Source organism: Serinus canaria, chromosome 2 (assembly GCF_022539315.1).
Source record: "Serinus canaria isolate serCan28SL12 chromosome 2, serCan2020, whole genome shotgun sequence".
Lineage (NCBI taxonomy): Eukaryota > Metazoa > Chordata > Aves > Passeriformes > Fringillidae > Serinus > Serinus canaria.
Genome location: NC_066315.1, coordinates 112,088,464 through 112,105,274, shown reverse-complemented (window position 1 = coordinate 112,105,274; position 16,811 = coordinate 112,088,464). Strand labels below are relative to the sequence as shown.

Genomic DNA, 16,811 nt, shown 5'->3' with positions numbered 1-16,811 from the left:
AGAAGTAGCAATTGCCTGAGTTGTTTCTAGAACTGTTATTTTAATTCACTACTCTTAGTGTGAAGTGTGACCCTTAATATCTGTGGACATTTTTAAAATCTTAATATTTCAAATACTTCTTTTTTTCCCGGATATATTGAAACAACTTCAAGAATGTGTTTCTGTTACAAAAAAAAGCCTCTTGCTAAAAGCATGACACATAGGCGATTTTTCTATGGGGTCTTCTCCAGTTACTTAGAAATTATCTGCTTTTTTATGTATTCAATTAAAACACTCATTTAGTGGGAAAAGATTTGCAGTTCTTGCAGCTTTTTCTGAATGCCCTCCCTTCTGCACTTTCCATTGAGCCACATTCATGGCTGGTTTTGATTGTAACTGTATGGACTCTGTCACAGGTCAGACTGTCCATTAGCTACAAAGTGCTTCTTCCTCCTGCACCTCACCTTGTCCCAGTGTTCCTTCTCTTTATAAAGATCCACATTGCTCTCATGGTTTGGTTGGAATGCTTCAGAAAAATTCATGCTGTGATATAGAATCCATATACTCATTTATTCAGAATTCTAAAACAGATGATAGATGTAGTCACACACTACATTAAAAAAAAGGTTAAAAACCCTCATTTAGCTAACTTAAATCACCTTTCAGTGTGCCAACTACTAATAAATTATTTTTTTTTTTAGCTTGATCCAAGGATCATCCAACCCTTTCTGGCAGAATGTCGCCAAACTGTCGCCAAACTATCGCCAACTACTAATAAATTATTTTTTTTTTTTAGCTTGATCCAAGGATCATCCAACCCTTTCTGGCAGAATGTCGCCAAACTATCGCCAAACTAGATAATCAGAACATGAAGGCCATTAAAGGTCTTGAGGATAGACTCTATGCATTGGACCAGATGATAGCAAGCTGCAGCAGACTGGTGAATGAACAAAAAGAACTTGCTCAGGTAATACACAGTTGTGTGTGCAACATGGAAAGATGATAGGCTTTTGATATGTGTATGCTGGTAAAGGTACAATGAACCAATTGCATGTCTTTATGCAAGACAGTTTTCAACGTGTCACACAGGGATTAGTCAATATGGTGCTATTTCATAATAATTTGACATTTTAATATTAGCAATTCTTACATCTTGTCATGATTTCATGTGGTTTAAAGCTGCAGCTAGAAAATCAGAACTTTAGTTGGAGATAGTTAATATGAGTTAAGTAGGTCAATTTTGATTTTGAAGGGAGATATTGAATCTTTGGTAATTTATCACTCAGTGATACAGGATCAGGGAGTAGGTTAATGGTTGATCATCAGTATTGTAGTAAGGAGAAAAAGTAGTATGCCTTCACTGGACAGTGCCGTTTTAAGTGATAAGAAATTCAGGTAACCTTGCCTCCCTATTTTGCGGGAAGTTAGAGGCCCCTTTTGAGGAGGGCAGTGCTGGGCTGAAAGTTGTGTAGGACTATGCTCCCTGTTGCCTCTTTGGTTTGACATGTGAAGGTGGATACAACCAGTACTTTTGGCAGCATTGTTTAAAAGTGGAGCCTCTCTCCAGATAAGTTCAATGAGTAGGTTTAGAAGCAAATGCTAAATCTCAGTCTCGTGGTGTTTATATTGTAGGCCAGTGCTAAACTCAAGTGAATTAGCATGATGGCTGAGCTAATCTTCCCATTCCTATGCTTGGTTGCCCAATATTGTGAGTAGTGCTTTTAGCTATTTTTTCTTTCTTCACTTGGATGAAGAGCCTACCTCAAATTTGTGAATCCCACTTTGGAGTAAGAAGCATTACAGTCAGCTGAAAAGAGACTTTGTCACCTTGTTTAAATGCTAGTGTAAATTTAGAATTTGTGCATTTTAAGACTTGGCAGAGACTTCAGCTTTCAAATCTTCTTCCTTACCATTTCCTTTTATAAATTGTCTATTCCTTTGCTTATGATGTAAGTGTACAGTTTGCATGCAAATAAGATGCATCTTCATCTTGCCACTTGAGAAGAATTAGTTTTGTGTGGAAATTTCTTTATGCAAGAAATAGAAATTCTTTAGCCCACAGTAGTATTGAACATGCTCTAGGTGATCTTTATTCTTTCAAATGCCAGAAGTTAGGAAGAAGGTTGTTAGCAAAAGTTAGAATGATGGCTGATCCCCTCCATCCTAGTAGCTATGTTTCTGCTGATTAAGTTTTGTGGTCTTTCACTGGTGTTGGTTAGTTTTGTGAAGTTCTGTTAGGGTTGTGTTGGTAACTATTTGGTAGGGAAATGGGGAACAAAATTGATTTGGACTGGACTATAGAATTGAAAGAAAGCATCTCTGACACTTGCTTTCCACATGTATCATTCTGTTATACTTCTCAGTGGTTACAGTAAGTTTGTTAAAATTCTTGCATTCTTAGAGAAGATGTATCACTTTCACACTTTTTGATTGTCCCAAAGCTTGTGTAACAAATGTGTCTCTTCCTCTAGGGATTTTTGGCTAATCAGAAGAGAGCTGAGAACTTGAAAGATCCTTCTGTGCTGCCTGATTTGTGTTTGAGTCATGCAAATCAGCTGATGATTATGTTAACTAATCACAGAAAACTGTTAGATATTAAACAGAAGTGTACCACTGCCAAACAGGAACTTGCAAATAATCTGCAAGTCAGACTGAAGTAAGTTAAAACTTCACAACTTTATAGTACTTCCACTTGCAGCAAGGCTGTTTAAGGAATGTGTGTCTGAAGGAAATCATTACTATAAAAAGGTGAAGAGTGCAAATATTGCAGTGTCTCTGTTAGTACATATTCCTGATTGCTTGATGTTGACTTGTTTCTATTTGTTTCACTTTTGCTTCAGTTCTGTCAGTAAAAGCAATTTTGTATGTTTTTAATTACTTGTGGGATAAAACTCCACCTTAAGTCTTTTCTGGTGGTGAAGTTGCTGTAATGTTTCTCCTCAAGCATGCCAGCTGATCATCTTCCCAATAGTTATCCCGTAGTTTAATTATATTGGTGTCTGTGCTTGAAATTTTTCTATTGATTGTATGATTAAGGGAATTGAAGATGTGGTTACAAGATGTGAGAATTTTTTACAGTGGCTGTTGCCTGTAGTTCATGAGTACATAGTGTGGACTTCTCAAACAGTGTTGTGTTCCTATTTCTTTAACAGCATCCTAACCTTTAATACGTCTTGCTAAAGCTTTTCAACAAGTATTTTTAAGGTGTATAAGTAAAATGTAGTTGTGGTTTGCTTTTTTTTTTTTTTTTTCCTCAGGGTGTATCAGTTTTTTTTTAATTCTACTAGAGAAAGTTGCATTATTACTACTCCTAAGGTTATTTATGCTAATAACTGGAATGTCTTACCAAGACATTCAGAACCAATGACTTAATTCAAATGGTGGTCCATTTTTGATCACTGATCAAAAATGTATATTCTGTTGTGAGAAATTAATAGGAAACTGCAAGGTGACTACTGAATTCTGAACAGCTTGGTACTTTGAGTTAGCCTGTTGTTGTCCCACGTGAAATGATGCCATTGTTCATTTCATCCAGACATGGTGTTAATCTAATTTAAATTAAAAAAAAAAAATTGCCAAGATATGATTTTCTAAAGTGTAATCTACTTTTGTAGGTGGTGTTGTTTTGTAATGCTTCATGCTGACCAAGATGGAGAGAAACTACAAGCACTGCTTCGTCTTGTAACAGAGCTCCTAGAAAGGGTCAAAGTTGTAGAGGCTCTCAGCACTGTACCTCAGATGTACTGTTTAGCTGTTGTTGAAGTTGTGAGGAGAAAAATGTTCATAAAACACTACAGGGAGGTCAGTAAATTAAACTTTGAGACCAAACCTTTGTATCAGTGTATAAAATAACAAGTAACTATGTATTTTCCCGTTTCACAGTGGGCTGGTGCTTTAATAAAAGATGGAAAACATCTATATGAAGCTGAAAAGGCAAAAAGGGAATCTTTTGGTAAACTCTTTAGTAAGTACTTTCTCTTCTGTGAAGCTGAATTGTGTTAAAGTATGTCTCTTGTCTTTGTAGTAAGAAGTAGAAAAATAATTTTCATCATATTCTAATTTCAAGACCTGAAAGTTTTCTTTTCCTTTAATAGGAAGTGCATGCTGGTCCTATTACGAAGAAAATATTTTTCCATTGATCAAATCAATTAACTATTTCATATAGATTATCCAAAATAATGTGAAAGCTGTGAAATGATTGTAAAAGATATGGTTTCTCACTATCACACTTAAATGCAGTTTGTGCTTAAAACATGCCTTGTAAGCTTTATTGTTCTTTTAAATAACTGAATATTTGGGTACTGCTGTGACTTCCTCTGTACTACTCCAGAAAAATCCAAGAACCAAGACCCGTGTCTAAAGACCTTCACCAGAAGTTTTAAAAACATAATCTTTAAAAATAAAGATTCTATTAGAAGAATTTTGATTACTTTTTCTGCAAAGTCTGCCACTTGTGTTCTGAATGGACAGCTAAAATAAGAAAATTGAGTGAAAGGTTATCAAATTTTTTTGGAAAGGAGATAAGGAAGATTACAGTGAAAATTTCAAAATAAGTTGAGGCTTTTGCCTGTGTGTACATTATGCAAGAGAGACTTCTGTGAGGGAGCTCTGCTTGAATGATGGGTTTTATGTAATGTCTGTGGTCATTTGCAATTTTATGTAGACATCAATATAAGTAGTAATGCTCCAAATGTAGTTCAGCTATGAAACTGCAGTAACTTCAGTTGATTTCTCTTGAGATGTTGCATTTCTTCCTTTAAGTTGTTTGTTTGGGTTTTTTCTTCAGGGAAGTCTTTTCTAAGGAATCGTTTGTTTAGAGGACTTGACTCCTGGCCTCCATCCTTTTGTGTATGTACTCATATCTTTGGGTTTATTTAATTTCTATATAGTTTTATAAATTAAAAACCTGGGCTTTACTCATTGAAGCTACATGCCCTTTGCATTGCTGTGACACATGAAGCTGGGAGCTAGTGTTCTCTGCCATTTCAAGTGACCTATATTAACATTGGTTTGTAACTTAGAGTGCAGAGGGAGAGGAAATGTCAGCTCTCCTTTTTAGTAGTGTTGTCCTTTTTTAGTCTGTGGTATTGAAAAAAAAATAATCTTAATGATCAGAAAAAAGAAGCCAGGAGGAATAATTTGATAATCTAATTGTCTTGTGAATAATAGAGCAATAAAATTAATTGGATGGTAAAAGCAAGTAAAAGTTTTCTATGTAATCACTGGATGAGTGGAAAAGCATTTTTGCCTCTTAATTGGCCAATAACATGAGGGCATTGTAATTAAGCATTGCCTGTTAGCTTTGATTTCATACAGCTTGGTTAATTGAAGTAAGCTAACTCCCTGATTCTAATGTTGCCATCTCACTTTGCCTTTTTAACCTTTTCAGATTCTCCTTTTCAGCCTTTTTTTTTTTTATTATTTAAAGGATCCTTGGAAAATAAGAATGCTACTCACTTCAATGTCTCAAATACTGAACTGAATTAATATTTGCATGTGTAGCAGCACAATAAATAAAGCTTCAGTGCCATCTCATATCCCTTAACTTATAAACACATCCATAATGTTTATGAAGCTTGGTCATAGGGAGGAATTCGGACTATATGCTCATTGTAGTTCCCTTTCAACTAGAATACTCTATTCTACTGCTGCCCAAGTACTATGGATAGTTTATCATTACAAGTGTAAGGAGTGTTTTTTAGGGGCAAAGGACCAGACATAGTTTCTTAAAAGTTAAAAATCTTTTGTGTAAGAGATCAGTTTGCCGCTAACTTTTCCATGTTAGTTATTAAACTCTTCTTGGTCCTTCTTTAGTCATCTGATGCTTTACAGCAATGTGTAAATTAATATCTTCTTTACAGACACGAAAACCTCGCAGATTTGATAGTGAGCTTCCAGATATCTCGTTGAGTGACTTGCAGTTTTTGCAGTCTTTCTGTCCTTCAGAAGTACAGCCATTACTCAGGTAAGGCACCTCTTTACGCTTCGTGTGTTACAGAAATAGCTTTCCCAGGGGTCCTATCCCCATCAGTTTTCCACCCCTTAGGTCATTTTGCATAAAAAACAAACAAGGATATTTTCTGATCTAATTACCAATCTTAAGCAATGATCTTCGCTGACTAAATGTAGATACATATGTATCAAGCTCTGATAGTTTGAACATATCTATTCTGTGTTGAGATGTACAGGATTTGGGGGTGTTCCTTTGATCTGCCTCAGAGCTAAAAAGCAAAAAACATTGCCATCAGTTTTAAATTGAAATAAACTCATAACTATGTCTTGTCACATCAGAATGAGATTTGATACTTGTTTCTTTTGCTCTTTTTTCTGTGGTATTCTGTAAGAAATAAAATAAGTGTCTTTAGCTCAGCATGAGATCACAGAGATCTCTATTCAATTACTACTTTTTCTCCAATTTTATTAAACTGAATTTGCTAAAAAGTGCATTCTCTTAAGTGCCTCTGCTGTCAATGGAAATCTATCATTTTGAATAGAAGCTCTATTTCTATGTTTCTTACTTGCAGACATGCGTATGTAGACGGGAAAGCTACTGGTTTGTCTCACAAGCAATTTATGGGATTAGTTCCTTATCTAGAACTGAAAAAGATGACTTAGTGTGAGCTTCCAAATTCAGAGTGGTCAAGGTGGAGAAATGCCAACCAATGGGCCAGAAATGGGTAGTAGCAAGTTGTATGTAAGGTTCTGCCTAGGAGGAGATCTATCAGTATGACCACATTCAGATCATCATCCTCCTCCTAAAAGAGATCTGCAATTAGAGATTTGAGATTTGCTGTGATTCCTATTTTTTGGTTTTTTGGATTTGTTTCTTCTTTTGTTTGTTCATTTTTTGGGTTTTTTTTTTTAGCTCCGAGGCCACAGTCCCACAAAGTTGGGATTGCATTTATAAAGGAAAATGCCGGAGGAGGATGCTTTACTGTCATCTGTCAGGTCCACCATCAGTGTCAATCTAATAGCTGTTAACTGGTGCATAAGGCAGGAGCTGGTTTCACTGCTTCTGTTCACCTGTGTTTTGGACTGGCATTCTTTTTGATTCAGAATTCCTGGCTATGTTTATGGTAGTGTTGGTGGAGTTAACAAGTGTAGTGAGCTTAGTCAGCATCACAGTGGATTTGCTATAGGTAATTTTATAGCTGATGTACCCTTTTAATTTCTCTTGTTTAGCTCCTTGGGTTGCTCCTCGTCAATTTTGTGGGGGAAAAAAGTGTAATTATGGGATCTTATTCCTAATGTGTGCCTGTTTTGTTTAATTTGTGAGAATTTTACAATCTTCCTGGAAGTTTATACTGAGTTCAGGAAGAATTGCCCTGCTATTTTCAGAAAACCAAACTTAAGATGTTTTATTTAGTTTGAATTGTAGTGACATAGCTTTCCACTTGATGGCAATAGAGGTGGGATTATGTCATACCTCCTGGATTCTGGGCTCAGGGCTGCATTTGGTGAAAAATACAGAGGATAGTGATCAACTTGCAACTTGTGTGGGCAAAAGCTATCACACATCTTGGGTAAATGCTAATCTTCAGAAGAAACTTGAGAGCAGTACTTTCTTTGGTCTTTTCATTTAACATGTAAAGAGCAAGTCGTAAGCAAAACTGAGACCCAGCACAAAGTACTTTTCTATCAGCACTGAACCTCTCAGCTGCATAATTAAAATGATGTTTTAATTTACTTACAGTGCTTCTGTCTTCTGAAATCGTGTATGAGCAATGATTGAAATCTTAATTCTGCAAAAATACACTTGCTCTAGATATTGAATAGAGAATGGAGAATACATTGACGTGTCATCTGCTTTTACTGTATTGTTAGTGTAGATGAACTCTTGCTCTGTGTTTTCAGTTTATCTTGCCACACTTGAAATGTGATCAGGATGCATTAATCAGTTGTTTAATTTAGGTTACCTATCATGAAAATAAAACAGTAGAGAATTAATTGCTTCTTCAGAGGAAGAGCTGGATTGGAGAGAATTCAACTGGAGACAAAATATAGTCATTTGGAAACACAAGTGCTTCAATTAGAGATCTAATCACTTCTGTTACTGTCATTGGAACTCTAGGTACTACTGGCAAAAGCTGTCCTTAGGAGGAAAGACTAGAATTACTTGCTCATTACTGTGTTAATTGTTACGGACTCCTTAAAAGTGCCCAAGTTTTTAATTTTAAACAAAAATACCAGGGAGTCTTTGTAGACTTTTTCCCCATATAAAATAAATGAAATTAGGAATATACAAACCTTATACAGAGGCAAGCTTAGTGTTGTTGAAATATATACATAATAATTTAATAGATTGGAGTGTTAAACTAACAGTGTGGAAAAAAGTAATCCTGTACTGTTTTTAAGGGTTCCCATACTTTGTGACTTTGAACCTCTTCACCAGCATGTACGTGCTCTACATAACCTGGTCAAGGCAGCACAGAGTTTGGATGAAATGTCACAAACTATTACAGACCTGCTGAATGAGCAAAAGGTATTTTTGCTTTTCTTTATCAATAAAAAAAGAATATTATATTTAAAACAGTAGAATATTTTCATAACATTGTTTCATCAAAAACTTGAAATGCATTTGTTTTTCCTGATATGAAGATTAACTGCATAAGTTGTCTTTCTAATCATGAACTAGTAAATATTCTGAGAATATTTAACAGATGTTTGTATTCCACAGAAGTTGTAGAAGTAGAGTTGCACTGTTTATATTTGTTTTCTATCACTTTTAAATCTTCTGAATGCATGCATTCTGCCTTCATTACTTTAGTTGGTATTCAATGAATTTCTAACTTCTCTGGATTTCTGCGTTGTTTCTTAGGTCCTTTTGGCAGAAGCAGTTAAGGAGATTTTAGGGCTTTGATTGGCTGTTGTGCAGTTTTTCTCTTTGAGTACAGAAGGAACAGATGGTAAAAAGATCCCTTCCTAGTTTCACTCTGCCTGTCAAATGGAGTCTTTCCCCTAGAAACTGTTTCTGCCAATCACTTTTGCTTCTGTGCATGCAGCCTCTAAATTCCATAATACACCCAATAGGTTCTTTTTAGCTTCTGTCTGTGGCCTTTCTTGGGGAAACACTGGGTGAATTTAGCAATGCTTAAGATTTTTTGTGAAGTTGACTGCTTCAAACTGGGTTTCTTTTGCTGTAGAAAATCAGTAGGTTTTCCCAGGGACTGTATTATTGTCTGCAGTGTAAATTGTACGCACTTGGCTGAGAGGGAAGCATCTTATAAAACAGATACAGCTATGGGCATGTTTAATTTTGAATGGCAATTTCCTGCTTAAACCAAGTGACATGAAGTTCTCTGTCTTTTGATTTCTCTGGGATTTGAACAGGAGATTTATTGAAAATCTTTTATTTGTGTTAAATATGAAGTCTGGGCTGGTCTTTGTTCTGTAATATAGAAAAAGTGTGTTACTTAAGTATTATTTCCCGGCTATTTTCTCTCTTTATGAAGATTGAAGATTGTTTTTCAAATGAACAGCCATTAAGAATAAGAATATTAGGGCCTGAACACTGTAAAAGCCATTGAAATTGCTGGAAGTGAAATTCTGTGAAATTTTGGTGTTTTCTGAACATGCCCTTACAACAGACCTTGCTCAAAAGTAAAGACATTCACTCCCAATATGGAGTCCCAAATCCTGAAATTTATCTCGTAAGAAATTGAGATTGTGATAGTTGTTCTAATAAATCAGTTTTTTCATGAAGGCTTGCCGTGTCAGAAGAATGTGAAATTTAGGTTTTCATTCAAAATATGCATAATAACAGTAGAAAGATAAGCAGGATATATACCTGAATTAGTGAAGTTTGTAATTTCCCCTCTTTTCTTCAGACATGTATATCTGAAAAAATTTTATAAGTATCTGGCTGTACTGAAAATGATGTTTGCCAAGTCAGGAAAATGCACTCTTTTCTTTTGCTTTTGTTTGACTAATTTGGATTCTTCACTCACACAGAAATGTCAGGTGCTTAGACAGATTTGGATAATTGTCTCTTTCCTTAGAGCAAATTGCTTTGCACAATCAGAGCTGGGCCATTCATGATGTCATCTTGAAAATGCCCATCTCTGTGTGTCATTTCAGTGATTCATTTGAACTCTTTTAGAATTGAAGCAAACAGATTTGTCAGAGATTTTTTTACTTTTCAAAGGCAATGTTCTTTTTACTACTTGCAAGGTCATTGTCTTGTTTTGCTCTGCAGCTAATATAGATGTGTTTTTATAAATTATACTACTTTTGCCTGTGTTGAATTACTGAAGTAATTTTTAAAATGCTCCTTTTTGTATCTTCAATATTGGGAATTCACAATAAATAATTAGAAGAATGAATAAACATTTAATAATTGTCATGAAGATAGCTATATCTTCATGCATCCACTTTTTCTGGTGAACTGTCCCAGCTTGGTGCAGAGTTGGCTGTGCAGGTGTTGAGTGTTGCCCATATTATTATTCTCATACTCTACAAAAGATACACATTCAACCCTGGCATTTCCCTTTCCATACTAGTGTCAGCAGAAGCTTTGTTCTTCACATTTGACTGGGATAGTTTCCCTGGATTGTTGGTAGTGGAGCAGTTGAATTCTGTCTGAGTCAAGTGGAAGTTCATCCTACTGCATCAGCCCCAGCAACTGGCCTCTGATAGTTGCTTTAGGCAGGAGGGAAAAGTTCTGACTGCAGACAAGGGAGTAAAGAGCAAGTCAGAGGAGATCAAATTACTTACTGGAGATGCTGAGAGTATTTATATTTAACTCTTATTATTTCAGCTTTCAAGTTCATAGAACATTAATGATAATTTTTTACTTTAGTATTACATTGGAGTAGTTAAAGGACATTTTTTGTGGATATTTGTTTAGTTTGATAATACTTTAAAATCTGTTTTCATTTTTAAGACCACCTGCTTATTCTTTGTAATTTAATAGCCTCAAAGATGTTGCTGTATTTCCATAATACAGAGTTTAAGCTGGTCAGCAATTGGGTTAAAGATGTCCAGGAAAAGCTAAGGTGCCCATGGGTAAGATGATTAAGGTGTCTTCTTTGTGGTTAGTAGGTAATTACCATATGCAATCCTTTGGTATTAAAAGTTTTTGTTATAAGGGAAGCCGGCTTTTCAAATCAGATCATAAATCTTCCATTTCTTCTAGTTCAGTTTGGAATTGAAACACTGCTTAAAATCTTCCAGAGAATTGATTATTGTTTTTTGTAGTAACATAATTAGACCAAGGCACATAGTCTTGCAATACCTGAGAACTTGGGAATTAATTCTGGTTTTCTGTCTTTTTTTTTATTGCTTGCTCTTGACTCCTTTTTCTTTGTCATTACAAAAATTAGTGTATGACATGTGCATACATTGCTACCTGTAGACTGTAAACAGACTAGATGGCAGGCACAGGCTTCTCAGTAAACAGAGTCTTCATGTAGTTTCAGACACTCAATATGTGAGGTTTAACATTCCTCTAAGCAGTAATCTGGTGTTCTCATTAGACTCCCAACTCACCAAAGCCACTGCTGAGGCATGTAGTGTGCTACAGCCCCAAGTCATGAGGAAAAAAAGTTCATTATTGTTCATGAAGTGACTTTTTTTTTTTTCTTCTTTATGATAAATCCTTACTCTTTATCTTCTAGGATGCATCTGCAGGGTTGCCAAAAGTAGATAGTATCATTCCTTTGCATGTGGGTTTCTGTAGGACTTTCCCATATTCAAAGTCTTTGAATTGCTTTTTTTAGTGTGCGGTTGATATCTGTGATAGTTTTTGTTACTGTTTCTGGTATATTAATAGTAGATGTTTGTCACTTAAAGCATGCTTTGAACATAGGCGTGTATCAGCATACACAGTACCCTTCAACATCTATTTTTGTAAGTTTTCTTAAACAACAAGCTTAAATGAAGTCCAAGGGAAATGCTTAAACCTGGCCTAATAGAATCCTTCAAAAAGGAGCATTTCCTTTTAATTTTTTGGTCTCATGTCCTGTTCACTTTTTGTAAATACAATATTCTGTATGCAATGACCACAAGGTTTTTTTAAGAATGTATTTAGCTAAATAGATGAACGTTGGAAGTAGAAATAGATTCTTCTTAAATCACAGCTGAGAATTGTTAAACATACTATATGTCCTTTAAGGAATATTTCCTTGGTGCAGAGGAGGGTAAGCTCCCTTTTTGAGTAACAATCAATTGTACAAGATGGAGACAGCAAAAAATGGCTATTTATACAACAGCAGATCAATGTCTGTCACTTCTGGGATTTTTGCTGTTGCTGAACATTTATTGCCAAACTCTACTAACTGTTGCTAGTCAAGTACCTGAATTCAATGGATGGCAGAGGTTTCTTCAATAATAGCTAACATAGTAAAGAACACCAGACATGCATTCTAGTTGCATTGAGGCAGTGTGGATGGTGTGGGAGAGGCATGAGCAAGATCATAGAACTATCAGCTGGGAGGCAATGTTGGATTTTTGAAGATCACCCCCAGATTTCCAGCACTTTGAGACTGAACATTTTATGGGAATTTTCTGCTAGAAAAATTCCCATGAGTTTTTCTTCAGGAACTATTTCTTTTCAAGGTGGTCACATTTCTTATATGAATAAAATCAAACGAGTTCTTAGTGAAGAAGGATGGAAGAGCAAGGTAATAGGTGAGCTATGTTGTTACAGAGAATGCATCTGGGATCTTTCAGAGCACTGATATATTAAGAAAACTTTGCATCTCTTCCAGTTTGTGATCCTGATGATCCTGTGCAAACCCCTTAATTGTGTGTCCCAGCTACTTGCCTTATGTATTTTAACTGTATGTGTTTTACTGTAATTTTCCTAGGAAAAATTGCTTTGCTATCCATCCTATTACAAACTTTTTCAGGAATGCGTCCTTGGTGGATACTGAGGCTGTACATTGCTTTTTGGCTTACATGTGAATGTGTTCTGCACTTGCTGAAGCTTAAGGTTTATATTTTTGTCTTAAGAATCTATAGATTGATTGCATTGTATTGATGGCATTAGGGCTTCCATAGTCCCTATTGTATATGATAGTTAGTAGCATAAGGTACTAAAGGAGTTTTTAATTACAATATTGGCAATAATAAAATAAAAATGTTTTAGTAATGAAATTATTAGGAAAACAGAAATAAGTAGGCTGCAAAGAACCTATTTTTAACTGGTAAGATACAGTTGGCTATGCTCTGCATTGGACTTTCAGCTAGGTGAACATTTAGTATTTATTTGTTTACAAATGATGCTTTTCTGAAACTTCATGGAAGATCTCCTTGATTTTCTGCAATTTTTGCTTAAGTTTTAGTAGTACATACTTTGGATTGTTACAAATAATAAGGCTGGTTTTTTTTAAGTTCTTGTTTTCCTGGTGGTTTTGAATTAATTTTTAATATTTAACAGTGCTGCTTATCACTTTGTGTTCATTTCTTGTTTTATAACTTGTAGGCCTCCAACAGTCAAGCATCGCCACAATCTGCTACCACACCAAGGATGGAAAGTACTCCAGGAACCACAATTGCTACCTCTTCAAGAACTCCTCCATCACTCAGTCTTCAGGGTCCTCTGTGTCCTCCTGTGTGTCCCCCAGCTCCATTGGAAGAATTGTCTCCAGACAGCATTGATGCTCACACGTTCGATTTTGAAACTATTGCCCATCCAAACTTGGAGCAAGCTCTTAAGCAAGGATCATTAGACTTGGATTCATTGGCAGAGAGTCCAGAATCTGACTTTATGTCAGCAGTTAATGAATTTGTAATAGAAGAAAATCCAGTGTCTCCTAATGTCATAAGTGACCCACAAAGCCCAGAAATGATGGTGGAATCCCTTTATTCTTCAGTTATCAATGCAATAGACAGTAGGCGTATGCAAGATACAAGTGCTTGTGTAAAGGATGTTTCAGTAGAAAATGCTTCTCTCAGTGTTTGTGTGGAGAAGTGTAGGGTTATTGCTCAAGACTCAAAGGTACATCTAAGAGGCATTAAAGAAGATCTTTGCCATTTCAGAACACTTGTACAAAGAGAACAGTGTGACTTTTCTAATTCTTTAAAATGTACTTCCTTAGAAATAGTAAATACAATTGAAAAGGTAAAGCTTTCACTTGAAAAAACGCTAAATGATAAACATCAAAATGAATTACAGTCTTTGAAAAGTGAGTATGAAGCTAAAATTAATAAATTATTGGAGGATGGTGAAGAAAATAAAAAGAAAATCAAAAAGTTAAAGGGTGACTTGTTAGGTCTTGAGGAAGTTCTTCAGAATAAGAATGATGAATTTGCAATAGTAAAGAATGAGAAAGAAGCTGTAGTTTGCCTTCAGAATGAAAAAGAACAGAAATTACTTGAATTGGAATGCCAAATGGAGACACAAAATTCTGAAATCAAGGAACTGAGGCAGTCACGTGAAATTGTACTTGAAGACTTGAAAAAACTTCATCTTGAAAACAATGAGAAACTACAACTCCTGAGGGCAGAACTTGAGAGTTTAGAGCAAAGCCATTTAAAAGAACTGGAAAGCAACCTACAAGCCAGGCATTTACAGGAATTTGAGAAGGTCCTAGCTGAGCACAAGGACTGTTTGGATAAATTAAAAAAAGAGAATGAGCATAGACTTGAACAAATGCAGGAATCTCATGAGGTAGTTATCAAAGAGAAGCAACAACAAGTAGAAGAGTTACAACTGAAGGTTTCAGATCTGTCTGATTTGAGGTGCAAACTAGAAGTTGAACTTGCCCTGAAAGAGGCAGAAACTGATGAAATGAAGCTTCTTTTGGAAGAAAGCAGAAACCAGCAACAAGAGACCTTAAGATCTCAGGTTGACAAGGAAACTGAAAGCTTAAGAAAGGAGATAGATAAATTAAACAATAAAATACAAATCAGCAGTGATGAACATCAAGTGGGCTTATCAGAACTAAGGACTCTGATGACAATTGAGAAAGATCAGTGTATTTCTGAGCTAGTAAATAGGTATGAAGAAGAAACAAATTTACTTAGAACTGAATTAAATAAAGTAACGCTTCTTCATCAAAAAACTGCTGAGGCAGAAAAAAGACTTTCAGAGCAAATTGCAGAACTGCAAAGTAAGTTAGAGTTGGAAATGACTGCCCTAGAGAAGGAAAAAACAGAAAAACTGTCTCTCTGTGAGCAGCAGGAAAAATATGAAGCTATCATCCATAAGCTAAAGGAAGAGAAAGAACTGTTAATATCTAATCAAGAACAAGACAGGCAGTTGCTCATTCAGAAGCTCAATTGTGAAAAAGAGGATGCAGTACAAACTGCTTGTAAAGAGTTGGAATTACAGAGGGAAGCAGCTGAAAAAGGGCTTTTGGAAAAAATACTGCAGCTTGAGATGCAAGTGAATCAGAGGTACTGTAAGAATTAAGTTACTGTGTCTTCCTAGTATTTTAATCAATATGGTATATTCCTGACATGCTGTGCAGTAATTAAGATTGTTGTATTTGTAATAGTGTTTATCTGTATTGGTTTCTGTATTCACATTTCAAAATGCTTATAGGTAGTGGTGTTCCCATTTCTGTAGTTAATCTCAAGGATTGTAAAATATTTTACACAGGATTATTTCAAGACAGTGATGAAGGTTCTATATTTCAGTCATGTTGAAGGAGCATTTCCACAGTAGCAAATTGCAATTTTGATGGTCTTAGCCGCTCTCTCTTTTCCTATCCTTGCTCTGCTAGCACTGTGGAGCGTGCAGTGGCTGCCTTTTATGTAGCCTGATAACTTTCTTTATTGGCTAATTGTACGCCAAGGTGGTGATAATGGGGCATGAAAACTTGTGTGGGAATTTATACAGGATTGAGGAGAGCTGTCCCATGGCCACATGGACTTTCATTGACTTTTGCTGCCCCACTTACCTATTTCAGGGTCTTCAGTTTGAGCTTCATAATGAAACACAAAGGTGCAACATAATCTTAAAGAACTTCCTAACATCACCATTTTTATTTGCTAATTTCTGCAGAGATTTTTCTATTATAAAAATATTTTTCCCTAGCCAAGAATGCATAGAATTATTCTTTCTATCATATCTTTCATACTTATGAAGTTGTAATGCCTCATAATTATAATTGTAAGGCCTACAGCCTACATTATGTTGTTATAGAATAGAAATAGAATTTTTCTATGTGACTTGGGCTTAGCAACAGTAATTTTTTTAAATGCTAGCATTTATCATTTATGTTCTTCTGATGTGAATCAATGCAGCAGATAGATCTTGTTTGTAAAATATCTTTATAGAGTAATTTTTTTCCCAGGTATTAGGCTATACCAAGTATGTGAATGGGAAAAGATCAATAAAATTGACAGAATTGACATGAAAGCAAGAATACTGCAAAAAATGAGTACAGACTTAAGTTAGCTTTTAAATTTTTAGTATCAAAGTACTGTTAAAAAAAAGGTAGGAGAGGGGAGGTCATGCACAGTCCAGCAGCATAGCCCAAGGGGAATGGAAATATCTACTTCACTGGAATTGTCTGCTACCTCAGGATTTTCACATGTGAGCAAATCCATCATTATGTGATGTTGTGTTAGTGCCTATGTTTGCTTGTCAGTGTATGAAGAAATGCATCAAGATAATATTGTTTCTTTGAATTAAGATTGGGATATAATGAAATTTAAGAACAGCCCTTCTTAATTGAAGAAAATATTCTCTTAATGAAATATGGTGTGATGAGAAAAAAATTATAAATTCTACATTCTTTTCCTTTTCTATGTATTTATGCATTGTAGAAATTTGAAGAACTTGACTCAACAGGAAAAAGGTGTAGCTGTGTCATCAGACTTTTTAAAAATCCTACACTTAACTTTGAACTTGTGATTACAGCTGTGTGTCTTCTTATCCAAAC

At 35.4% G+C, this 16,811-nt stretch overlaps 1 protein-coding gene across 4 annotated transcripts in view; it reads left to right on the top strand.

The window, feature by feature from the left end:
- The window catches only part of RB1CC1 (RB1 inducible coiled-coil 1), a 66,017-nt gene that overhangs the window by 33,514 nt on the left and 15,692 nt on the right, over positions 1-16,811 (top strand). For all 4 annotated transcript variants that reach the window (XM_030230047.2, XM_030230054.2, XM_030230044.2 and 1 more), the window contains 8 exons: positions 776-946; positions 2,451-2,635; positions 3,594-3,780; positions 3,862-3,943; positions 4,766-4,827; positions 5,841-5,944; positions 8,335-8,461; positions 13,403-15,318. In XM_030230047.2, the coding sequence (XP_030085907.2) occupies positions 776-946; positions 2,451-2,635; positions 3,594-3,780; positions 3,862-3,943; positions 4,766-4,827; positions 5,841-5,944; positions 8,335-8,461; positions 13,403-15,318 (2,834 nt within the window). The remainder of the gene's footprint in view (positions 1-775; positions 947-2,450; positions 2,636-3,593; positions 3,781-3,861; positions 3,944-4,765; positions 4,828-5,840; positions 5,945-8,334; positions 8,462-13,402; positions 15,319-16,811) is intronic.